The sequence below is a fragment of the Phaseolus vulgaris genome, chromosome 5, assembly GCF_051622355.1.
Source record: "Phaseolus vulgaris cultivar YP4 chromosome 5, ASM5162235v1, whole genome shotgun sequence".
Lineage (NCBI taxonomy): Eukaryota > Viridiplantae > Streptophyta > Magnoliopsida > Fabales > Fabaceae > Phaseolus > Phaseolus vulgaris.
Genome location: NC_143502.1, coordinates 42,975,284 through 42,999,150, shown reverse-complemented (window position 1 = coordinate 42,999,150; position 23,867 = coordinate 42,975,284). Strand labels below are relative to the sequence as shown.

Sequence of the window (23,867 nt, the reverse complement as noted above, 5' to 3'; positions counted from 1 at the left end):
CTGTGATGACAAAGTCACCAACAGAAACAGGAAAGTATGAGAAAATTGGTTATTAAAAGATTGAAAAATCACATCGATTTGACTTTTCTTTTTCTCCAATCATTTTATTTATTTATTTATAAATGTTAGTTGTTTCAAAATATTTTAAATTTTCAAGATACAAATACATCAAAAGATTCAAGTTTCAAAATTTTCCTTACACAAAGTTATGGCCTGGATCATTTCCAAGGACAAATCCACTAACAGAACACAGGAAAGTAGGAGAAAACAAAGTTGTCTGAGTTTAGCTCTGTCTCTGCTATGCAAAACTAGTAATACAAATAAAAAAGCTTATTGGTTGGCAAGAATGTCTTTTTTTGAAAAATTAAAACTTATTGAAGCTTCTTTATTCCTGGAAATGATGGCAATATTGCAATAAGCGCATCACCATATGCAACAGGTTCTGTGAAAAACCAAAAATAAGAGTCACACACCAAACAATACCAGTCTGGTCTTTGGACAGAAATGATTAGGAAACTAACCTCCATCCTTTCGTAGTATCTTGATGATCTCTCCGGACACATCAGCCTGCAAACATGAGAATCATAGCAATGATTAGTAGTCATCATATTATGATCATTTGCCCCCCTATAAGAAAATCATTAAATAGTAACCAAATTTAGAAACAAAAAATAATTAGTCACTATAGTAACTAAATTAGATAAACATCAGAGTCACACAATAACTTGGAAGAGACGCAAACCTCAATTGCCACCTCAACACCCAGCATTTCAATGTAACAAATCACTTGCCCCTCCTCAACAATTTGTTTCTGTCAATTGGGACACAACTTCATGAAAAACATAAAAAGCCAAAAACAAAAGGAGAAGAGAAAAGCCGTCAACAACTGTACCTCTTTGCATGATGGTGGAGCACGCTTCCCCTTTATTGTTCGTGATCTCCTAAAGTACCCCACCTGCTTATGGTTTTAGAGTGCATTATATAAGGTTTGTAAAATGTAAAGTACAAGTTTCAGATTCTTACCTTTGGACATGGAATTATCACCAAGCCTTCATCCTTAGCTTTGTCTAGGAATCTCTGGATAGATCCTGGAAAATACACCTGGCCTAAAGGATTCGAGATGGCCAATGAAGTTGTAGAAACTGATCCATTTGTTTTAGGCGTTTCTACGACATCATTTACACTTACAGAAGCAGGAATAGGAGTAGGAGGAGGTAGAGTTTCGTTTTGTTCCGTCAAATCCCTCACTATATGCAGGTGAAACCCAGCAAGCTGATATCATTAGGAGGTTGGGCATATGACAATGAAGAGAGGAAACAACAATAAGAAGCAAGTCTAAGATGATATATCTAATGCCATTATGAGAATTCGAATAACATTGTGCTAATGAAGACATCAAAATTCAACTTCATTGTACTTACTTTTAAATCTATCTCCCCAATTGAACTCGAGTCACATAATTTTGTGACGAGGAATTCCACCTACAAAGAATGACAGTACATAGAGATACATGACTTCAAATTTTCCATTCATGAAGAATAAATGTAGAAAATACACTTGTGCATTACAATGTGACAAATCTCTTTTCAAGTGTCATAAAAGAAAAGTATTTCTAGCTGGGAAAACTTCAGAACCAAAGGATTAAAATGATTATTTAACACAGGCAAGTAAATAAAATCACAGAAGTATCCACACAAATTTTTTTCTTCGAGCAGGGGGTTATATCAAATGAAAGGTGGGATGTAGGTCAAGCCTCAGGAGCTATATGCTAAACATCTGATAGGTTCATAAGCTTGGACACAAACTGTACTTTTCTATTGGCCTGTGCTTTGTAAGTTTAATCAGAAGGAGCTTAAGGTCCAGAACCTAATGTAGAGCAATATTTCAAGATAAGCATTGGCCAATTTTGGACCAAAATATACTGGCAACATATGCTATAAAATATACCAGAGCACACAAAGGTTATATACATAAAATGATTTTATAAATATGGAACAACTTCATCAAATTTGGACTAACAAACAAATAAGGTAATAGATGAAAGCAGCACAATAAAGTCATCACGAATTTGGATCTGTTTTATAGATGTCTTCCCCTGAAAAAATGAAAAAAGAAATAGATGATGAATAAACAATGAGATTTTCCAAGTACTAACCTCATTAAAATTGGGAATAAGCTGACTTGTCAAAACTGAAGATTTTGTCCCTTCAGAACCTTCTTCAGACCTTGTAATAACTGTGATGTAATCATTTAAAGTATGTTATTGAAGCCAGACAATAGTACAAATATCAAGTTAATAGCGTCTTTGACCCAGTGTTCTTAAGATGGCATCAGAGTCATTTATCCTAACGAGAATTTGTATCTATTGTGTTACCCGCTATCGGGATGATCAGACCATCTATAATTAGATAGCCTCACGATTGTAATTATATGATAAGTACCCAAGGACTTGGGGAACTCACCCTCAAAACCTAACTATAAAGAGGGGGAGAACCAAATACTTAAATACTCCATCGAGCATCCTAAACTACCCAGTGTGGAACATGGACACTTCATAGCCTAAGTTCCTATCATTATATCAGCGCAAATTACAAACTAGTATATGCATTTTACAGTAGAAGTTCCACGGATTCATCATAAAAAAGTATTAACCTCAGTACAGTACTATAGAATCAAAGAATAGAAGAACTTACTCTGGGTCTCTGACGATGGGGCATTGGCTGATGCCAAAAACCTATCTGTCTGCCGTGACATAACCAAACTAGTGTACTGCAAAGACTGCCTTCTCCAGCTTCTTGTACCAACTTGTTGTGAAAGGCCAACATTTTTTCCACTAAAGCGCAAGTTCAATACTTTAATTTTTGGGGTACCTAAGCAACCTGTGATAGAATTTATGACATGATAACCACTATTTTTTGGGGGTACATGACAATTCAGTAGTCTTAAAAGAAACACCAAACACTTTCATAATTTGCATACTAAGTATCCAACATGTTAAGACAACAGAGATTGATTGAAGAATAAAGAAAAAGTTTCTTTGAAATGTTAGAAAAATTGTCAAATGCACATGTAAATGATGATAAAAATAGTTTGATGAAATCAAAGAGAAAAATACTAAAGAAGAAACAAAATAATAGAAATTTCTAATAGATTCCTAGACAATATAATGGAACTTCGGCAAAGAGTACAATGAACAGAGAGTAGTAGACATGATCTTGGTGCTGAAAAAGTACCATTTTCAACACTCATCATGATTATATTTTACACACAAAGCTGCTAAAGGGGGAGACATGTATTCTTTTCGTTCACACTCATTGTGACCAGTGTTTGTTTCTCAGAAATCATTCATAGTAATGTCAATTTATTCCACTAGTAGCCTATTCTTGAGGCTTAGAACAGCAAGCCCATACATAATCCTACTTGAAGGAAGAACACTTAACCAGTAGGATCAATATCTGGTTCAAAAAATCATTACAAAATTACAACTCAAGATCCGGTTTGTTGAAATAGTTACATTGTACAAAATAATTGAAAAGCCATCATACTGAAGGCTGCAGCCATTTACGAATTTATCAACAATCTGATACCTATAGCATTGGAAAGTCCGAAGGGATTAGTAAAATAGATCACCGAGTGCTTCACCCATCAGATTAAAAACATAGTAGAATGTCAGTACTCAATACAAAACAAACACAATATCACTAAACCAGCAACGACCATGTTACCGAAAACTTAATCTCAAATATAAAATCACATTTCCCCTTCATATCCCAACCCCAGAAGCGATATTGCAAAGCAAAGCACATGCAAAACCTAAAATAATGGAAAAAGGTTCCTCTTTGAAGTATCAATTGTAATTTGCAATGGAATGATGGATCGATAAAATCGAGAGAAGGAAGACTCACATGAAGCCATTGGAAGCTGGAGGAAAAGGGGAAAAGGGTTGGGAAGTGAGGAAGGTGAAAGAGGAGAGAAGAGTGTGGTGATGGTTTCAATTGAAAGTTGAAAGAGTGAAGGCAAAGAAGACTAAAGAGGAATAAGAAGAAGAAGAGAGAGACGGGAAGATCAACAACCTCAACAAGAACAACATCAACAACAATGGCAATACAATGAAGACAGTTACAGCTGGATTTTTACTATTTTATTTTTGAGTAATTATTTACTATTTTATAATTTATTAATTATTTTTTATTTTAATAATTATCTATATCATTATATAGACAAAATACATTATATGGTTGGTTTATCTTTTAATTGAACAATTTTATCATTTAAAAAATAAAATTTTATTTATTTATTAAATAAATTAAATAGTTTTTCTTTATTTTTTTAAAAAAAAATTAGTTATATAATTTTTTAATATTATTTTTACAAAATTATATATATATATTTTTAATTAATTATTATTCAAAATAATAAAATTATATATTTTAATGTAGTAAAAATGTGAATACATGTGTGAAAATCATGTATTTTCATTCTAAAGTAAAATGCTTTTTTGAATTATAATTAAAATAATATTTGTAATTGCTTTTTCAAAAATTATTTATTATGATTTTTTTACAGTGTATTTTGTTAAAATCTATTTTATATTAGTAGAGTAGGAGTAATATGAACCATAACATTAATATGAGAAAATTTAACTTGCTAAGAGTGATATGCATTAATTATTTGAAATTCAAAATTTTAAAAAATTGAAATAACTATTAAATAAGCATAATTTCAGCTCCACCTCCTCATTTATTGTTTTCTTTTCAGCTATATATATATATATATATATATATATATATATATATATATATATATGTTATAAATTAACTTTATTTCTATTCAAAAGCAAAATGTCCAATAGAATTCTCAAATCCAAATGCAAAATAAATTTAAACTACAAAACAACAATGGTTTAGTTCATGTGTTAAATCACATAAGGGGATAGTCAGATTTCTAGTGCAAGTCCTTTGGAGCTAAGCATTTAAAACATTCCACTCTGCTAGCGAAGTTGTGTTCATTGCATCCTGATCTGCACAGTGAAAAACAAAAAAATAAAATCATGTGTTGTCATAAAAAAAAAAAACAAGAAAATGATACTTTCATAATTTTTTAAAGAATTGAATATGATTCTTGATGTGATGAGTTTATAAATAAATATATATAATAAAAGATAAATTTGAAATTAAATGATATAAAAAAAATATTAAAATAATAATATTGAGAGTTGTAATGGGATTGTATAAAAGATGTGAGTTGTGAACGTATCATTATCTCTATAAAAAGTATAGGAAAGTATAACTCAACAAAGATCATATTGCACGTGTGTAATGCCAACACCGCTTTCTTGCAAATGAGTTTTTCCATAAACTTAAATCATAAGAATAAAACTAATCTTGAGACATCTAGACTCATGATATCATGTGTAAGACTATATATTATAAGTGATTCGATAATTGTCTGATAAGACCAACAAATTCTTGTTAGGATAGACATGGTTCTAATATCATATTAAGAAGTTAACCTTAAGACAAATTTAACTTTGTAAAACCAATTTATAAGATGAGATTTGTACTTATTTATATACCATAAAATTCATTATCTCTAATCGATGTGAGATCTACCTATAGTATTTGAATCGTAAATCAAAGAGTTCATATTTTGGATAATGAATAGTTTCGTAGATTCATAAATATTTAAAAAATATAATATAAAACATATAAACAAGTAAAAATATAATTAATAATCACAACCATCTTTTTAAGAGTGGTTATATTACTAACCAGATTAGATTAATATCATAGGATTTTTATAAAACGAATTCAAGTAATCCGACCCAATTCACACATAAATCCAAACAACGATACGGAACCGTTTCGCGATTCATACGTTTCACACTCAGACGATACAACTACAATACGAGAGTAAAAACAATTATTCTTGATCACCTGTTGCATATCCAATCACCAGACTTCCATCCAGGTCTGGAAGAGGGTGTTGAGGATGAAGTGTGAGCAGCAGTGTTCTTGAAAGCACCACACTTGAAGCAGGTTAAACGGCTAGCAAAGTTGTGTGAAGCACAGTTAGACACATCACAGTACCAGTCACCTGGTCGAACATGTGACTCAGCAAAACCACCGTAATCCTTCCCCTCTCCGCCTTTAAAACCGCCACAACGTTGGCAACACTCGCGCCTCTCAAAGTTCAGGTGCTGGCACCACCTGCACTTCCAGTCTCCCACTCTGTTCATCGTTTCTTCAATCTATAAGAAGCAGAAGCTGATGAAGAAGATGAAGTGGTGATGAGGAAGATGGTTTATATAATACGAGAGGCCACAGAAAAAGAGAATGAATGGAGTGTGCGCAGTATTTTTTGATAAATTCTAAAAGAGGAAGAACAAAAGGAAAAGAAAACCATGCATGCTTGAATTCCAAAAAGTGTAATTTAAGTGAAAATCCACATTTTTTTATACAACAACTCGTTACAACTCCTAGTATTATTCCTTTAATATTCTTTTTATATCATTTAATTTTAAATATATTTTTTATTATATATATTTATTTTTAAACTCATCACATCAAAAGTTGTATACAACTCTAAGAGTTGTCAAACTATCGTTTTCCTTCCAAAAAAAATTAATTTTTTCATTGGTATAATAGACTTTCATCCATTATTTTTACAGTTCTTTATTAGTAGGTATAAATTACCTATGTACCATTTTTGTTAATACATGGATTTTGATTTAATTTCTCTATTTTTTTTATTTCCTTTTTTTAGTAATATTTTTCCATGTGATGAAAGATGATTGTTACTTGAAGTGTCATTCTAACTAAGATGTCAAGTTTTATAGTAATGTCTAATATAAGAACTTTTATAAAAAAAAAAAAAATTTAGAGATTATACTTTGATTAGAAATAATAACTTTTTGTAATATATAAATAGGTGTACATTTCATCTTATATTAATTTTATAAAATTAAGTATTAAAATTTACTTTTTAATAGATATACTTTATTTTTGGAGAAAATATTTTGGAGTGTGTTTACAATTCATTTTGTTTCAAGATTTCATGCATTAAAATAAAGTATATTATAGGAGTGAAAAAAATGGATTTTTTTGTATCACAAAGAGAAAGTGGAATAGAGATCCTCTTTCTCCTTATCAATCTTTTCTCCAAGCCAAGGATGCTTAAAGTTAAAGGCATTTTTGAAGGAGCACTTTAATTTCAACCAACATGGCAAGGGAATCCAAATTTCCAAATCTTGGAATTTGTGGCTTTAACTCATTTTTTGACTTTTTTGGAAGTTTGCATTCAACTTTAGAGGAATTCACACTTTATTAAATTGCTTACTTAAACGCACTTTTATGTTATAGAAATACTGTAAAAAGAAAAAAATTAGGAAAAAATTTATTCAAGTATATTAAAGAAATAATTTACAGCCATTAAGTGTTGAAAAATCTATAACAAGTATCAGCAACAATTATACATTTAAAAAAAAATCTATACTTAAGATTATAATTATATTTATACATTTGAAAATTATAATGAATATCTATAACAAAGTCTCGTCCACAAGTTTTATAATGTTTATATCTTTTTTTATTTTTTTTAGCACATATGATATAGAGATAGAAAGAAAAAATAAATATATAATTAGGGATGACATATAAACACATAATGGTATTGTTTGAACTCCTCCAATTTTGATAAGAAATGTTTCACATGGATAATATTTTGATTTTTTATATTAGTTACGATGATGAAAATGTATAGTATATATATTTATTTCGTTCATCTTATATGGATCTTTGTACTTATCTTTGTCATAATTTTAAATTGTTATAACTTTCACAGTTTATTAAGTATTTTACAAAAAATTATCTATATTATTCTCTCACTTGTCCTTAGATTTATTTCATTTGAAAAATATTTATTACTTTATTTCGTCATACAATTTTTTATTTTCTTTTTCAACTATTATTCAACTTGGTGAATATTCATAAATTTACTATTTTTTTTTCTTATATCATATCCTTTATTATAAGAAACACAAACCTTAATTTCATTAAATCAAATAATTTTAAAGACACATTTTATTATTTTTACTCATTTTTAATATTTTTATTAATAGTTTATTTTTTCACAAAAGAATATCTTATCCTCAATTTGAAACATAGAAACACTTATGTTTTTTTACATTAAATCTTAACATAAAAAACATAGAATAAACATGTGTATTAAGAGCTATGATTTCTTTTTAAATTGATTACTTAAATTCAATTCTTGAACATAAGCATTAATCAATTCAATGCGTTATCTTATAAATTAAATAACTAAATATAGTAATGAAATTGGCTAATCTATTACCAAATTAAGAACTATGTTGACAAGTGTAGCAGATCACTAAAACACTTACCTATTATATATGTATAAACTATTAATCGTTTATTATTATTATTATTATTGCAACACTTTTTCATGTAAAGCGTATACACAAATAATAACTTTTTCATGAAAATCTTTTACTTTTGGAATAGTGGCAATTCTCAATTATCTTGGTTATCAAAAGGATCTTATAATCCAACCATGGACACCATTAGATAATTTCAATGTGTTCTTCCAAATGAAAGAAATCACCAAAACGCCATTTTTACTCTATTACTAGCAGAATACATCACCTAGCATCATTTCAACTTGAGGCAGTACCATTTCCATGTACATTCTACCTATTAAACATCCCATATTAGGAAAACCATCGTAAATCATCATCGATTATATTGGTTGAAGCCTTACTTTCAAATAGAGTTTTTCTTCAATATCCTTTTCTGCTCCGGCTACCAGGACTTGCTACTTTCCTAGAACCGGATGATTCAGGTGAACCTTGCAAATTTCTCAGACCAGGAGAGGAACCTCCTCGATTTGCAGGAGATGCAACTTGACGAGGAGATCCTGTACTTGCTTCGTTCCCTCTGTTATATGCCTCAGCCTCCAGACTTTTGGCTTCTTCATTCAGAACTGATAACTGTCATATACAACATATAGGTGCAATAAATGTTTAGAACTGATAACTATCATGATGCAACTTTAATTTTGATAAATACCCGAATTTCATTATCTCTCAGTCGATCTTGAAGTGCACTTATTGCAGGACTTAAACTGTAAAGTCAGAAAGTAGTAAATTGTTATTGGAGAAGTAAAAGAAAATAAGGAGGAACTCGAAAATGGACATTTTGCTCTGACCAGTATTCAATCAACTTGCACAAGGAAGCCTGATAAGTAGAAGTGTGGTGTATAAAAGTCAGAGGATGAACTTTCCCATCCCTGCAGAGTACAAACAAAAGGTACATCAGAAATTAAAGACACTACAAAAAGGATGATATATAATTAAAGCAAGTAAACAAGAAAATTAAAGACAGTTCGTTGAAGTATCAAGAATGAGAATATAGTTTACCAAATTATCACCTCATATTTTGTAAGATGGCTTGATTATATGCATTTCGTTCCTCTTCAAATAGTACATGTTGCAGATCTGCGTATGATGATAACGGCGAATCAAGGTTGGTTAAAGACGAGGCTGGCACAACATAAAGGGGAATCTCTCTTCTTACAAACGCTGCACCACTGAAACCAATAAACGATATTTTTTAAAACCCAAGACTGAGAAACTATCTTGTCAATCTCAAATGATTAAGCAAGGTTGACCTGACCAATAATAATACAAAGAATGCAGAAAAGGGTGCTATTGTTTTAAACTAAAGAGTTGTTCTACAGTTATAGCTTCCATTTATCATTCAACCAACACCGAGATTGACAATCATCCACATGATGAATGTCTATCTCCATCTCCTGTGTTTTATTAATAGATAATTTATAGTGTAGCAAGTTAAGGAAAGCCTAGACAACAAAACGGGAATCATCCCTGAAAAGAATTAGAGGAAATGTTTTGAAGACAAGCTATAATTTATGTGCCAAAGGAAACCAACTATTGTTCAGAACATAAATGGATACTGAGGTCTTCCCTTCTTCTTTGTGTTTGTCTTTATTGGCAAATACCTAGCAGATATCTTTAATCTTATCAAATCACCTGAGATTTGAGGCTTTAAATATGAAACAGCAGCCCCGTGTTCCCTTATGTATCAAGAGGACACCACAGAATCCAAATACCAAAAATAAGCCTAAACTATACGTTTATAAATGAAAAAAATATTAGTGGTGCATTTCACACTTGTCAATATTCTGTACCTCATTTCCAAATTTGAACGATGCATGGCCTCTTGCATACTTTCTGACATATCCATGGGATCAACATCAACTATATTAGCGTCTGAATTTTTGGGATGGTAGTTGGCATCAGCATTAGCAAAGAAATTCCCCAAGTCTGATCTCCCCCCGTCCTAGCAAAAATATATAATTGTATAAGTCCTAAAAAAAAGAAAACACACTGCAGTAATTTTATCCAGTACAGAAAAAAAAAACTAGTTTTATTGATAGGACCGAGAGTTCATGTTTTATCATAATCTGCCATATCAACAAAAGGTATACACAAGAACCAGTCATAATAGGAAACTTCAAGTAAAACAATTTTCAGAAAAGAAATGCAGATTGGACTCATGCCAAGGGTGGTTCTATGATAAAACACAAAATGATAAAATACAATATCGAGTGGCTTAATCATACACAATACAACAGTTTTCTTGTTGTCCCAGAGACAAAAGTCTCTAATAGAGAGTGCTCCCTGCTCACAAGCTGCAAATAACAGTACACTTTCTTAATACACACCCACTATTACTAGATATAATTTTAATACGTAACTGACAACTGCTAATTTCTATGATACCAGCCACTAAACAGTTTCCCATACAGAACTAATGCAGAATTACTAATACAACATAAGTTATTTTATATCCCATGTATACATACACCTAATACCATCTGCCTCCAACCCATCAGTAGATCCTTCCTAACCCACTTAAATCTAATATTTTCTATGAATAACTGCAATCATGCAGTTTCTAATACAGAACCAATGCAGAATTACTACTACGTATATTCCTAATACTAACTGACTCCAATCCATCAATGGATCCTACTACCCATTTAGTCCCAGTTCCAAACACTGAATCCAATAGCTTCATTTCATATTCTGAAAAGAAAATGGGATTCTAAAGCTTGTTGGTTCAAGTATCTTGCATCGAAAACTTTGTCATGATATGAATGAATACACCACAAAAACACCAATGGAGGTGGACACTGAAAACCATTCGGTCATGTTGGTATTTTAGCCTTTTCAAATCATCTAGAGATTGGTTTAAACTTGGGACTGAAAAGCAGAAAACAAATAAAGAAATTACAATGTCTGTAAGCTGCATCATTTTTTTAATTTTACATTCAAGCATAATAAGCATTCTAAATACCACCATCTATTCTACGACCAACCACCAGCACAGCATACCAAAGTTTAAATCATGTTGAGATATGAAAAATTATACCTTACTAGCACCAACACCTGTTGAATCACCGGTGTCCTGCACAGAGTTCTCTGCCTTGAAGTAACCAGGTCGTATTGATAAATTCTCTGAGGAACTTGGCGATGAATCAATATCAATAACAGGGCTTCTATTTATAGGAGACAAAGGTATAGGTCTCGGTATGTGATTCTGCTTCCCATCAGATGACTGGAAAGCAATTACTTGAATTCTGCCTACCTGAACACAGTCCAAAGGTACACGACGATAAACTTAACGAAAATCTAGAATTGAAGAATGTTTTGGCCATGCATTGAAGACAAACCTTGTTTACATCTTCACTGTAACAGGAAAAAATCAAGCCAATAAATCCCGAGTCAAGAAGCTGATACATTGCCTGGGTGCGTACATCAACATGGGAAGGGAGAACTGTAATGTGCGGGTGCGAATGGTACCAACCAATTACCCTTGTGGTAGTTCCAGTGGCGGTGGTCATTCTGTCAGCCATGGCAGAAGCCGCCGCCAACTGCTCAGGGTTGGTTTCCACTCGATCCTTCCGCCGATCAGACCTCGTCTGCGGCGACGCTCCCCAAATCAATGCCGTCACGTTCCCGTTTTTCGAATGCTGAATCAATCCATCACAATAATGAATCAAACTTCGTGCTGCGTTTATCTTCAATTGACTTGATAACAGAAAAAAGCGATGTTAGGTTAAATTACCTGAACGTCCCCAAGAAGAAGACCCATAATCTCTTCGGTCTCAGTGGACAATGCATGAGTGACGCAACTCAACCACACTTCTTCCGACATTTTGACGCTGGTTAGAGACATTTTCGATTCAATTGATTCTTTGTTCTTCTCTTCAATACTCTTAGACCCACCGATTCCGATTTCCTCTCTCTTCTTTCTTTATCTTTCTTCTCTGACCCTCACTCGAAAACCACTGCAACACAAACAAACACTTCACCTTCTCTTCTTCTTCTTCTTCTTACTTCCTAATTCATAATTCTTTTTTTCATCACGCAGCAATACCCTAATGTTACTGTAAATCGGTAAATGCAAATTTAATAAATGTTTCATTTGTGAAAATAAATTATCACAGCAACACAATTTTTTACACTGATCAGTTAAAAATCAAGTTTAGTTATGTAATCATCTTATACTTTTTACAATTTTTTTTAAAAGCTTTCATTTATTATAAAACTTATATCTCAACTAGACTCAGACATCAATTAACAATCTTCCGCCATCACATGAAAAAAAAATATTACTCTCATTTATTTCGAAACTTTACACTCAGCTAAACTCACACATTAATTAACAATCATCTGCAACTTCATGAAAATTTTTTAAAAAAATACAATAAAATAGAGAATTAGACAAAAATACATATATCAACAAAAATATATATAATTAATTTATATCTATTAATAAATAATTCTATAAAAGTACGTTTTATGAATATAGATAAGTTAACAAGTTTATCAACACCACATGATTTTTTTCAAAATAATACATAATTTTACCTAATTTTTCCATATCAAAGACAAGTATTTCTCATAATACAAATCATCCCAGATTATTTAATAAATGATGTAGAACACAAACAAATTCTGAATCATAAACTAATACAGATTATCTAACCTTATCAAATTCCCTGTTTTCTGTCTAACTTGTTATTGAATTAATTATTTTTCAATTCCAAAGCCATTGTTTATTGAAAGAGTAGGTTGCTTCATTAGAATGAAGAAATACATTTTTTTTCCTTAGGATACCTTTAATGGACATGTTTTGAAAAAAAAATATTGATTTTTTTAAATGAGAATATCAAACAGCATGTTATGTATTTAATTATATATTTACTTTTGAAATTAATTTTAATGTCGTCAATAAAAATTTATACAGACAATTATAATTTGAATATACTTTTTGTCATAAAATTATATACTTTTATGAAAAATGCAATAATTTTCTTTTTGTATAAATATTAAGAACTATTTTACTAATAATAACATTTCTATCATTAATTGGAGATGAATAGTTTAATTTTATAATCTCTGGTAAAATACTGAAAAAAAAAATCCAAAATCCTCATTGTTTTTATTTTATGTCTTGATTTGATTTTTGTTTTATTATTTAATTTATAAAATCAAGTTATATTATTTTTATATAAATAATTAGGGTTCTGAATTTTATTTGTCTTGTTGTTCAAATTTATGGTATTTTATTCGAAACTCTAAAATCAAATGGTTATATTAACCAATTGAAGGTAAAGATTTAATTGAATATTAAAATTTTGAGCATTCAATATAATAGAACACATTTTTTCACAATAACTTAATTAAAAATACTTACATTTATGAAAGAAGTTAAAATTTAATTAAACTATTTTTTACTTTTTACATATAGAAATGTAATTAATAACGATGCACAACAAATTCAACTAACTATACAAAATTTAAATATTCAATAGAATAATATTTTTAAAAGAATGTGATTAAAAGTATCTAAATTTATTGTGAACTTAAAATTTAACTAAGCTTTAAGTTAAATTCCAACATTTTAAGCTTAGTTGCACAATTAAAGATAAGCACGAAATTTATTCATATCAGACTCATTAACTCAAGCAAAAGAGCAGTTTGATTAATTCATTTTCTACCATTTATCTGTGGTATTTTTCTTTGACCGAATTATAAATGTGTATATATTTACAAGATAATAATTGTTAATAAATAAATAGAAAGTATCATATTTTATATTTATTTATTTCAAATAAATTTCTATATATTATTATTAAAGTATAATTTAGTGGTTATCACATTTTCATACTAAGATATATGTATAGAGATACTAAGATATATGTATAGAGGTATTAAGAAGAGAACTTTAATCCTAATTCAATACGTAAAATTAATTTATAAGGTGATATAAAATATTTTTATCCCTAATTAATCAATGTAGGATTTCTAATATACTCCTTATGTCGAGAGTCTCAAACTCATACGTAAAACTATATATTTATAAGTAGTTCGATAACGATCTGATAATGAATGATCTCATAATATCAACAAATTCTAATTTATAATATCATATTAAAAAGTAAATTTTAAATTAATTCAATCTTATAAAATTAGATGAATTTTTACTTTCTTATATATATAAAATATCTGTAATTGATATGAGACATGACCTTTGTAATACAAACACAAACATTGATACGACACAAACACAAGATACGTAAAATCTCTAAAATGTAGGATACGAGACACAAATCTATATATTATATAATTATGAATTATATAAATTGACAATAAGGATTTATATGCACAAGTATGCTTCAGATTATTTTTTGGAGAAAAAAATGTTTTCATAATTAATTCATAAAGATTTGTTTCTTATTTTTATAATCATAATAACAATTTATATAATAAAATTTGAATTTTTAAAAATTAATGCATTTTTTTTTACGTTGTGTTAGAACTGTATACAATTGTCATAAATCTAAAAAATACTTTTTGAATTGAACAATTCCAAATACGTTGTATTTAGGAATATTTAGGAATATCGGTGTCCCATAAACACGTCATTTAATAGGAGTTTTCAAATATGATAAGAGTCATTTAATAGGAGTTTTCAAATATGATAAGATGTGACTTATTTAAAATAAAACATTTTTGTCTCTATTCTTTCTGTTCCTTATCTGTCTTCTTTGAGATTGTAGCACGTGGCGAGAATCCACAGGCTCATTCCCTGCATGGAAAGGTAGTAAAAGGCACTCGATTTTAAGAGTGGCACGTGCCTTAGACGTGTCACGAAGATGGACACGTGTCAGTACTACAAAAGGCACGAAGCGCTATAAATAGACAGAAAAGAAAGGAACTCAAACACAGTCAAAAGTGAGTTGAAAAAAAAAGAAGAAAAAGTCAGAGATTGAAGAAAATATGGCATCCCATAACCAAAGCTACGGTGCTGGTGAAACCAAGGGCCGAACTGAGGTATCAACCATTTTTCATCTTTTTTTCTCTACCATTCATGTATATTTAATCTTGTTTTAGGCCTTTTTAATTCATAATTAATATTTTAAGGCTGTTTCTTCCTGCACCTCCTTATATTCTTCTCCCGCCTTTTAGAATTTTGGAAATCTTTTTCAAATTCGTAATTAACTTCCGGATTGGGGTTGGGGTGACACAAGGAGAAACTTTCGGATTGGTAGAAATATTTGTAATTAACTTTTGGATTGGGGTGACACAAGAAGGAGGTGTCAGAAGAACATGGAGGTGCAGGAAGAAACAGTCATATTTTAAACTGGGTCTGTATTTTTTTTTTTATATAATCTGTATTTTTTTTTGGTGATTTAGGAAAAGACCAAGCAGACTGTGGGCAATATTGGGGATAAGGCCCAGGCTGCAAAGGAAAAGGCCCAGGATATGGCCCAATCTGCGAAGGACAAGGCCCAACAAACGGCCCAAGCTGCGAAGGACAAGACCCAACAAACGGCCCAAGCTGCGAAGGACAAGACTTCCGACACTTCCCAAGCGGCAAAGGAGAAGACCCAACAGAACAAAGATGCTGCTCAAGGGAAGGCCTCACAGATGGGCCAGTCAACGAAGGAATCGGCCCAATCAGGGAAGGACAACACCCAAGGCTTCCTGCAGCAGACAGGGGAGAAGGTGAAGGGCGCGGCCCAAGGTGCAACAGAGGCCGTGAAGCAAACTCTTGGGCTGGGCCAGAACGATGAAGCCAATCACAGAAATTAGTTACTATCTACACCACATCACTTTTTGCAGCATCACTTTTTAAATAAGCTGCTATTATCCTTCAACTATGTTCAATTCGCCTTAAATTTACAATATTAACTATATCCTATGTTTATATAAATAAAACTTGTTATTGTTATAATCTCAAAATCTCTTGAATAGAATAATAAACAAAAGTAGAAATATAATGTGGGAAATACATATATTATATTGTTGAGGAACATTACAAAAAGGGCTGAGAAAATAAAATGTGACAAATAGTATTTACTAAGTAACTTATGAGGAGCCTTCAAGGCCCAACCTTGAACTAAGCCAAGTGCAAACCTCATCCATCTCTCTGGGAATTGTGTAATGACCAAGCCTGCACACATCACAGACACAAAAGATGAACACATTCTTCAACTAATTCATCACCAATTAGAGCAATTAGAGGGGTGATTTCATTACCCTTCATAGGATTTGAATGCAACATATCGAAATCCTGCAGAGCATAAAGATTGAGCTGATTTTTCTCCATATTTGTAAAGGATTACATCATCACCTGCAAATGGTACAAAGCAAGAACATTGGAATCCAGCAAGAAAAATGACTGAACTTGTTGGTTTAATGATGCATACTGATTCCATGGCACAGCAAAATGGGCAATGAAGTTGCTCTTCGTGTTGCTTCATGTGATACTTCTATCTTGTTCCTTAAGGTCCTAGAAGTAGGATGTGAATTAGTGTGTGGAGTGTTGTGGAATTGTTAGGAAACTGTGAAATGAGTGAAAGAAATAGTTTTAGAGCATACCTTGATCCGGGAAGCCAACCACTTAGTCCAACCACTGTTCTGAGATTGACAGGGTAGGGAATGTCATTTCCATACCTTCCTATGGCAAAACAAGTTGCAGAGTATAGGGCTATTGCTGCACCCATGCTGAAGCCTCCAATAGCAACTTTCACTATCACATAATTATTCATTGTTTATCAAAATAAATCTTCAAACATATCTCAACCTTTTTTTATAAAGTTTTGCAATCTAATTCGTGTGTAAACTAAGACTATATATTTATGCTAAGACTATATATTTATGGATAAGTCTAACAAACTCAATAATAAGTGATTTGATAAGTCTAACAAACTCGTGAATGTCATGCATAATTTAAGACTAATTCAATCTTATAAAACCGACTTGTAAGATTTATAAAAAATCGAAAAGTGAATTTTAAGACTAATTCAATCTTATAAAACCGACTTGTAAGATTTAACAAAAATCGACTTGTAAAATGAGATTTGCATTAGATTTTATAAAAAACCGACTTGTAAAATGAGATTTGCATTAGATGTTATAAAATGATCTAAAAACCGACTTGTAAAATGAGATTTGCATTAGATGTTATAAAATGATCTAATCTCTATCTAGGAACTCTAGATATGTTTAAAGAAAAAAGAAATCATTCCAAATGGACGTTATTATTAAAACAGAGATTAATCAATTTTCTAACTAATCATAAAACTGAAATGATGTTGTGGGACATTGTAAAATTGCAAAAAGATTGATGTCTAAATTGATGTTATATGGTCTTGAGAGTTTACCATCAGCGGGCTCTGTTGACAACAAGTTAGCAATGTGTGTTGCTGAGGCATCCAAACCCTCCCAATCATCTGGGCCATCTTCTGAAAGTTCTCCCACATCAAACCCTGATTAATGAGCCACTAAGCAAATTACAGTTCTTTTTCATGACTTCAAAAGTCTCAGATTACATAGTGATGATTTGATTCAAAAAGGGTAGCAACAGAAAAGTTTATGTATGTCATACATGCTGTGCATGGAAAACCACCAAGTATGGCCACAGGACGGGTGGGGGCAGTTGGACAAATCCATTTTATCTGCACATGTCAATTGGATTTGGAAATATTGGCACAAAAACAAACTAATTGAATCAAGTTAATCTCAAACTGGTTCAATGTATAAAATTCTTACATTTGGGAGTGGAAGGGATTCCAAAAGCTGAGATGAGCTACAATAAACAAAGCTTAAGATCAGATAAGAATGTCACTGATAAGTAAATATAACACAATTGTTGCATAGTGACGCCGGATACAAAAGTTTAGTGATGTCGCGTTGCATAGTGATGTCGAATATGAAAGTTTAGTGATGCATCGTTGCATAATAATGTCGAATATGAAAAGTGATGTCGAATAAGAAAGTTTAGTGATGCTGCGTTGCATAATGATGTCGAATATGAAAGTTTAGTGATATGAAAGTTTTATATAAGAAAGTAAATATAACACATCCATTAGGAGCCAATGGTTTCCTTGATAACATTATTAGAATAAAGCACTCAACCATGTATGGAAAAGGAATGTGTAACACAGGAAGTTTAAAACTTCCCCCACTTTAGCATGACACTGTTTTGAAATGTTCAAACTCAATGGTGTTTTGAGTGAACATAGTAAACACTGTAAGGAGCATTACTAGAATGTACCAGTTTTGATTCATGTAATACATTATCTTGTCAAAAAAGAAAAAGAATAGTACAAAGGTTTTAGATTGGAAAGAAGTGAAAGCTGGATCCAGCCTTTAAACTCCTTGAGAGCTTGATGGAAGTTGAGATTGTGAAGGTGGAGGATGGGAGTGGGGATTCAGCAATGAATATTCTAATGTTGCATTTTCATGAGACATGGTCATGTGAAAAATTTGTGTCTATCTTAGTACTCATGATGTCAACCAATATTAATTATGATTCATGACCCACATATTTAGAGTCTATATATAGAAATAGGCAAAAACATTTCACGTGTTGAATTGTGTGAAAATTCAACATGAAATAATTCATTCACATGTGCCACTAGAGAGAATAGTGAAAGAGAAAAGGAAAAAGAGAGGTTGGGTGAAGAAAAAGGTATAATATTAAAAAGAGTGCTCATATGTCAATAATCCTACACCAGAGTCCAAATGTCAATACAAAATTGCTGCATTTCAACAAAAATAGTTTCTTTTGACAGCTTTAATCTGGTACAGTTGTGTGAATTGTAATCTGGTACAAGGTTGTCAACATATTAACACTCATCAGATAACATTAAAGATTATAATGAGAGGTAGAAAGGAAAAGAGAAGTGAAAGGATCCACCAGGAAGAAAAGCAAATATAGGACAATGAACAAGTAATTGTTGTGACAACATTAGAATGGCCTATGATGGCATCCATACCTCAAACCATTGTCACCAAGACCATGCAACCAAATTATAGTGGCTTGGTGTTTTCCTTTGGGTCTCACTACATATGTCTTTCCAAACTCAAAAGTTCTTAGAGTGGTTCTACTGCCTGCAATTTCAAGAAAGAAAACATAGTAGTCAATGGCATATTCAGTTTGGAGATAGTGAGTAATGCAGGAAACCAGAGGAAAATGGTATACCAAATGGTTTACATAACAGATAAAAACAGAACAGAGAAATTCCTATAATCAAGTGATAGAAATGTAAAGACTAATTCATAGTAGATGCAAGGAAGGATAAAGGACTATGAAGTGGAGAAAAAGAACAAACCAGAGCCCATTGCATGACTCATTTTACTGTTTGAAGAAATTGGTGAAGCAGAAGCACCCCAGCTACTACAACTGCAATGAATATGAAGAAAATGTAGGATGGTGATGCCCCTTTACACCCAAAAGGGTATGGTAGAGTTGGAATGAAACGTGTGAATATGCATTGCAATGTATATATAGTGATGCTGCAACAGTCTAGAAGGGTATCCATGAAAAGGTGAGAGACAAAGACAAGGACAAAAGAAGGAAACCTTTATGAGCACAGAGAATCAAAGCATAGAATAACACAATCATCCATTTCTAAGCTGCACAACTACAAGAGAGAGCTCTTCACTCTCACATAGAGTGAGAAATGGCCAAAAAATAACCACAAAAGAAATATCACTGAAACAATGAAGAATAACCTTAGTTTGTAAAAACAAATCTTTTCACATTCATTTGTTTATGATTTTCTGCATGATTGATGGATAACCATTAACCTCAAATTAAAGTTCTTTCAATTTTTTCCCACTAGAAGGAACTCAAGAAAAAAAATGGAAATCACCAAGAACTGCACTTGTAAAAGGAACTGAAGTTTATTGGTATTTGCCTCTTCTTTCTTGTACCCGGGATATGATAATTAATCTATGGAACTTAGCAGGGATTTCAAATTAGAATTGACAACAAAAAGTAAGTAAGCTTTTCGTTCTAACCTTCCTTTTTTTTTGTTGTTTTCTTGCTTGCCACTAATCAAAGTTGTTCTAACCCCACCCAAAGAAGAGTTTTATTTATCTATACACATGAAAAAAAACAAGTCTAAAGGCTATAAACCTGGTCTAAAGCATAATGATAAATAATAATGGTAACAAAGCTTCTCTTTTACCCATTTAGGTGAAAAATAACCTTCTAAAACTGTTGGAATCCCACATCACCTTATAAGTGAATGCAAACCTCACCTTATAAGCTTGTTTTATGGAGTTGAGTTAGGTTGTCCACTCCTTAACATGGTATCAGAACCATTTAAAGTCTATCGTAGCGAGAGCTTATTGGATTTATCTTGTCAATCACTATCGGATCGTTATCAGATCATGCATAACATATATTTCCACACATGACGAGTTAGTAGCCGGTGTAAGATCCTACATCACCTTATAACCTCATCTTATAAGTCGATTTTATGAAGTTGAGTTAGGCTTAAAGTTCACTCTTAACAAAAACTTCATCTGTTTAGCAGACATTTAAAATATCAAAATACAGAAGTTAAAGTCATGATCTTCCCCAAAAGGAATCTTAGGAAACATAACAGAGGTAAGCCCATTGTTTATTAAGTCTCAATGTGATGAACTATAAGCATAATTTTTACTTTTGCATATGTTTTGTTTTGTCAGTTAGCTAGGGTCTTAGTGGACTCCAATTACATCTCACTCATCATCTTATTTTATTGGTATATGATATGACTTTCTCGTTTCTCCATCTCTATAAGTTGTGCAAATATTTGCAGCTTTGATTCTCAAAACAACAGTAATATGATATTAATTGCAAAGTGAAAGGTGCACCTAACATACATCAGAGGCTGAAGAAGATAAACTTGAGGTTTACTGAGGTAGATGACCATGCATAGGTTATAATGAGTACATTCATTGTGCACCACTATGTGTGTCCCCCTATAAAATTCAACTTTTATGCAAGCTTACTTGGAAATCTTCCTTCTGTCCACTATCTACTTTTACCACCATTCATTGCTTGCATTGATGGAGACTTTGAACTAACCTGAAAAGTTCAAGATGGGAGATGTCATCAAGCTATGGAAAACTCGTGAGTCATGGACCAAATTCTTTTACCTAGTGTCAAAACTTTCATGATATATGATGAAGATTGTTAGTCTAGTAATCAAAACACTACATAACTTATTAAGAAGTCTAATTCAATCTTATAAAATTGACTTTTAAGTGAGATTTGCATATATATATATATATGAAATAACAGTCGGGTGACCTGATAAGATCAACAAACATTCGTTAAGATAAACTCAAAATGACTCTGATACCATATTAAGAAGTAAACTAAGTCTAACTTAATCTTATAAAATCGACTTTTAAACTGAGGTTTGCACCCACGTATATACTATAAATATTCTAATCTCTAGTCGATGTGAGATTTTCATCATAAATTAATAGTTAGAACTATAACACGTGAGTTATCCTTTATAACATAGGCAAGTTTGGACTTAAAAAAGTGAATGAATGTTTATAGTTCTCATTCATTCACTACTTTTGTCCTAACACACGATCCAACAATAAAAATGTTTAGCACTTTTTTTTGTTTCTTTTAACTGCTGTGGCTTTAAACTTGTGTGCTTTAGTAATAAAGATATTTCTTTAGGAATTCCACGAAAACTATTTTGCTTTTGCACCTCTTGATTGAAAATCTAAATAATATAATAAAAAAAGGCTCACTTCCTTGTCAAAAACAAATATGCATTACTATTTTTTTTTTAAATTATACATTTTATATAAATAAATTAGAGACGGATAAGGAAAATTTCATTAATTTACCACCACTCGTGTGAATCTCGTGTGAATCAATTGACATGAAATTATTCCAATTAAACCGAAATAACTTTGAGTTTGACTTAGCATAGTTAAATTCTCAAAGGGAGAATTTTGTTATACTTAAAGTCTTATTCCACTGTTCAAGTGATGACGGATGATTATTAAAATTTAAGGTATTAGTCTTGTTTTGTGATGAAGTTTTCCTTCTTGTTAAATTGAAATTAACCTCGAAATAAAAATATATAAGAGTGAATTTTTTTTTTTTGTGAAAAAGAGAAAGAGTTGAAAATGCATTAAAAAAAGAATAGTAGAAGGAGGAGCGTTTGTGTTATGAGGAGACAAGAGATGGTGTTGGCACTAGCTTGTTATTGGAGATTAAAGTACTCTCATCTTTAAGATTGGGAGGCTCAAAATAGGTAAAGCTTTTCAGTAAAGGGAACATAATTGAGTACACAATTGAAAAACTTCTAAATCTTAAATCTTTACTCTATTTTTTCCAGATCTCATTTGCTACAAGCTGGCATGCACATACCAAAATTCTTTGCTTCATCAACAAAAACATGATTTTTTTTTATAAAAAATTTAACCCAAACCACAAATTCTACACACACCAATGTCTTCTCAAGAGAGTATAAGTTAATTTAAGTGAGATTCAATGCCAAATTCTGCATTCACCTTAAAAAAAAAAAAAAAACTTAACCATTTTCAAAACTTTCATAAGTATTGGATTTCGGCTAGAAACAATCATATTTCACAATATAAAATTATAAACATCATTTTATATGTCGATTTTATAAGGTTAAATTAGACTTAACATCTATGTTTTAATATGATATCATAGTTATTTAAAATCTATCTTAATTAAAATTTGTTGGACAAACCACTTGCTATCAGATCACTATCAAACCAACCACAAATATATAATTTCACCTTATAAAGATTTTAATGTTAGTTTTTTAATTTAAACATCCCTTTTGTATTACTAATTAGCTTTATCATTATCATTTGGATTTTTAGGAGTACCAATATAAAAAGTCAATATATTAAAATGTTATGAGGATTCTTTATGACTTATTTTTTTTATAATAAGGTTGAAATATTTTTAAAATACTTATATTTATTTATTTATTTTGACTTATGAAAACAAAGATCATGATCTAAACCAAGAGGGGAAGGCCTTATCTATGGCCTATTGACTAGGCATGCTAGATTCTAGCTTCACTTTTTGTCATTCAAAAGTTTTTGGATGAGAATAAACCAAACATTTTCATGTATTAGAACAACAATGGAGGATTTTATATATTGAAACCATGCTTAACTTGGTGGGAAAAGATGCTACTTTTTCCTATACTCATTTTAATATGGAAATTTATTTATTTATTATTGTCTTGTTAACTTTATTGTAATATAGAATGATATGTGAGAAAGAACTTACCTTTATATATGATTGACTTAATGACTTCAACATTCTAAACATTTATAAAAAAATTATATGGAAAAGCACAACCTGCACCACGCCTTGCAGCCTTTCCTATTCATATTACTTTTGGCATATCTTGGTGTGAAATCTCAAACATGTAGCAAAAGATTGTTTCAAAAA

The 23,867-nt window shown here is 31.2% G+C and overlaps 5 protein-coding genes across 12 annotated transcripts; 1 reads left to right on the top strand and 4 right to left on the bottom strand.

Moving 5' to 3' along the window:
* Positions 1 to 176: 176 nt before the first annotated feature.
* Positions 177 to 4,121, bottom strand: LOC137836013 (Single hybrid motif superfamily protein). The gene is made up of 9 exons (XM_068644815.2): positions 3,906 to 4,121; positions 2,694 to 2,879; positions 2,156 to 2,235; positions 1,422 to 1,481; positions 1,024 to 1,272; positions 893 to 955; positions 743 to 811; positions 522 to 567; positions 177 to 442 (listed from the first exon to the last, which is right to left on the bottom strand). The coding sequence occupies exons 1-9, from the start codon at positions 3,913 to 3,915 to the stop codon at positions 372 to 374; spliced, it is 834 nt and encodes a 277-aa protein (XP_068500916.1). The 5' UTR covers positions 3,916 to 4,121; the 3' UTR covers positions 177 to 371.
* Positions 4,122 to 4,919: 798 nt separating this feature from the next.
* On the bottom strand, positions 4,920 to 6,258 carry LOC137834550 (RNA-binding protein csdA). The gene is made up of 2 exons (XM_068642575.2): positions 5,937 to 6,258; positions 4,920 to 5,020 (listed from the first exon to the last, which is right to left on the bottom strand). The coding sequence occupies exons 1-2, from the start codon at positions 6,236 to 6,238 to the stop codon at positions 4,945 to 4,947; spliced, it is 378 nt and encodes a 125-aa protein (XP_068498676.1). The 5' UTR covers positions 6,239 to 6,258; the 3' UTR covers positions 4,920 to 4,944.
* Positions 6,259 to 8,493: 2,235 nt separating this feature from the next.
* On the bottom strand, positions 8,494 to 12,700 carry LOC137836012 (uncharacterized). Its single transcript, XM_068644814.2, has 8 exons — positions 12,174 to 12,700; positions 11,779 to 12,078; positions 11,478 to 11,693; positions 10,231 to 10,382; positions 9,451 to 9,609; positions 9,229 to 9,309; positions 9,090 to 9,144; positions 8,494 to 9,010 (listed from the first exon to the last, which is right to left on the bottom strand). The coding sequence occupies exons 1-8, from the start codon at positions 12,282 to 12,284 to the stop codon at positions 8,801 to 8,803; spliced, it is 1,284 nt and encodes a 427-aa protein (XP_068500915.1). The 5' UTR covers positions 12,285 to 12,700; the 3' UTR covers positions 8,494 to 8,800.
* A 2,635-nt stretch (positions 12,701 to 15,335) lies between these two features.
* On the top strand, positions 15,336 to 16,352 carry LOC137836004 (uncharacterized). The gene is made up of 2 exons (XM_068644800.2): positions 15,336 to 15,448; positions 15,812 to 16,352. Exons 1-2 carry the CDS (start codon positions 15,395 to 15,397, stop codon positions 16,208 to 16,210), a joined length of 453 nt encoding a protein of 150 aa, XP_068500901.2. The 5' UTR covers positions 15,336 to 15,394; the 3' UTR covers positions 16,211 to 16,352.
* A 35-nt stretch (positions 16,353 to 16,387) lies between these two features.
* Positions 16,388 to 20,480, bottom strand: LOC137836003 (uncharacterized). Of its 8 annotated transcripts, XM_068644796.2 has the most exons (11): positions 20,141 to 20,328; positions 19,988 to 20,049; positions 19,738 to 19,808; positions 19,402 to 19,516; positions 18,173 to 18,209; positions 18,009 to 18,078; positions 17,785 to 17,889; positions 17,000 to 17,150; positions 16,828 to 16,910; positions 16,658 to 16,751; positions 16,388 to 16,571 (listed from the first exon to the last, which is right to left on the bottom strand). In XM_068644796.2, exons 3-11 carry the CDS (start codon positions 19,757 to 19,759, stop codon positions 16,487 to 16,489), a joined length of 762 nt encoding a protein of 253 aa, XP_068500897.1. In that variant the 5' UTR covers positions 19,760 to 19,808; positions 19,988 to 20,049; positions 20,141 to 20,328; the 3' UTR covers positions 16,388 to 16,486. The 8 variants fall into 8 exon arrangements, 5 of the variants coding, with proteins under 5 accessions (XP_068500897.1, XP_068500900.1, XP_068500898.1 ...); XR_016520925.1 differs by lacking the exon at positions 16,828 to 16,910 and having other exon boundaries at positions 20,141 to 20,353; XM_068644799.2 differs by lacking the exons at positions 19,988 to 20,049; positions 20,141 to 20,328 and adding an exon at positions 20,429 to 20,480.
* Between the last annotated feature and the right edge of the window lie 3,387 nt (positions 20,481 to 23,867).

Bases quoted from the DNA above. Each gene is read 5' to 3' on its own strand.
- LOC137836003 (XM_068644799.2), bottom strand. From the start codon at position 19,759: ATGAGTCATGCAATGGGCTCTG. The intron at 17,890-18,008 runs GTATGACATACA...CTCATTAATCAG, and splicing joins TGGTTTTCCATGCACAGCAT to GGTTTGATGTGGGAGAACTT. The intron at 17,151-17,784 runs GTAAACTCTCAA...ATTATGTGATAG, and splicing joins GTCAACAGAGCCCGCTGATG to TGAAAGTTGCTATTGGAGGC.
- LOC137836013 (XM_068644815.2), bottom strand. The intron at 956-1,023 runs GTAAGAATCTGA...AACCATAAGCAG, and splicing joins TGATAATTCCATGTCCAAAG to GTGGGGTACTTTAGGAGATC. The intron at 568-742 runs GTTTGCGTCTCT...TCATGTTTGCAG, and splicing joins GTGTTGAGGTGGCAATTGAG to GCTGATGTGTCCGGAGAGAT.
- LOC137836012 (XM_068644814.2), bottom strand. From the start codon at position 12,284: ATGTCTCTAACCAGCGTCAAAATGTCGGAAGAAGTGTGGTTGAGTTGC. The intron at 9,610-10,230 runs GTACAGAATATT...TATTGGTTTCAG, and splicing joins CGTTCAAATTTGGAAATGAG to TGGTGCAGCGTTTGTAAGAA. The intron at 9,011-9,089 runs GTATTTATCAAA...TGTATATGACAG, and splicing joins TGAGAGATAATGAAATTCGG to TTATCAGTTCTGAATGAAGA.
- LOC137836004 (XM_068644800.2), top strand. From the start codon at position 15,395: ATGGCATCCCATAACCAAAGCTACGGTGCTGGTGAAACCAAGGGCCGA. The intron at 15,449-15,811 runs GTATCAACCATT...TTGGTGATTTAG, and splicing joins AAACCAAGGGCCGAACTGAG to GAAAAGACCAAGCAGACTGT.
- LOC137834550 (XM_068642575.2), bottom strand. From the start codon at position 6,238: ATGAACAGAGTGGGAGACTGGAAGTGCAGGTGGTGCCAGCACCTGAAC. The intron at 5,021-5,936 runs GTGATCAAGAAT...TTCACTGTGCAG, and splicing joins GGTGATTGGATATGCAACAG to ATCAGGATGCAATGAACACA.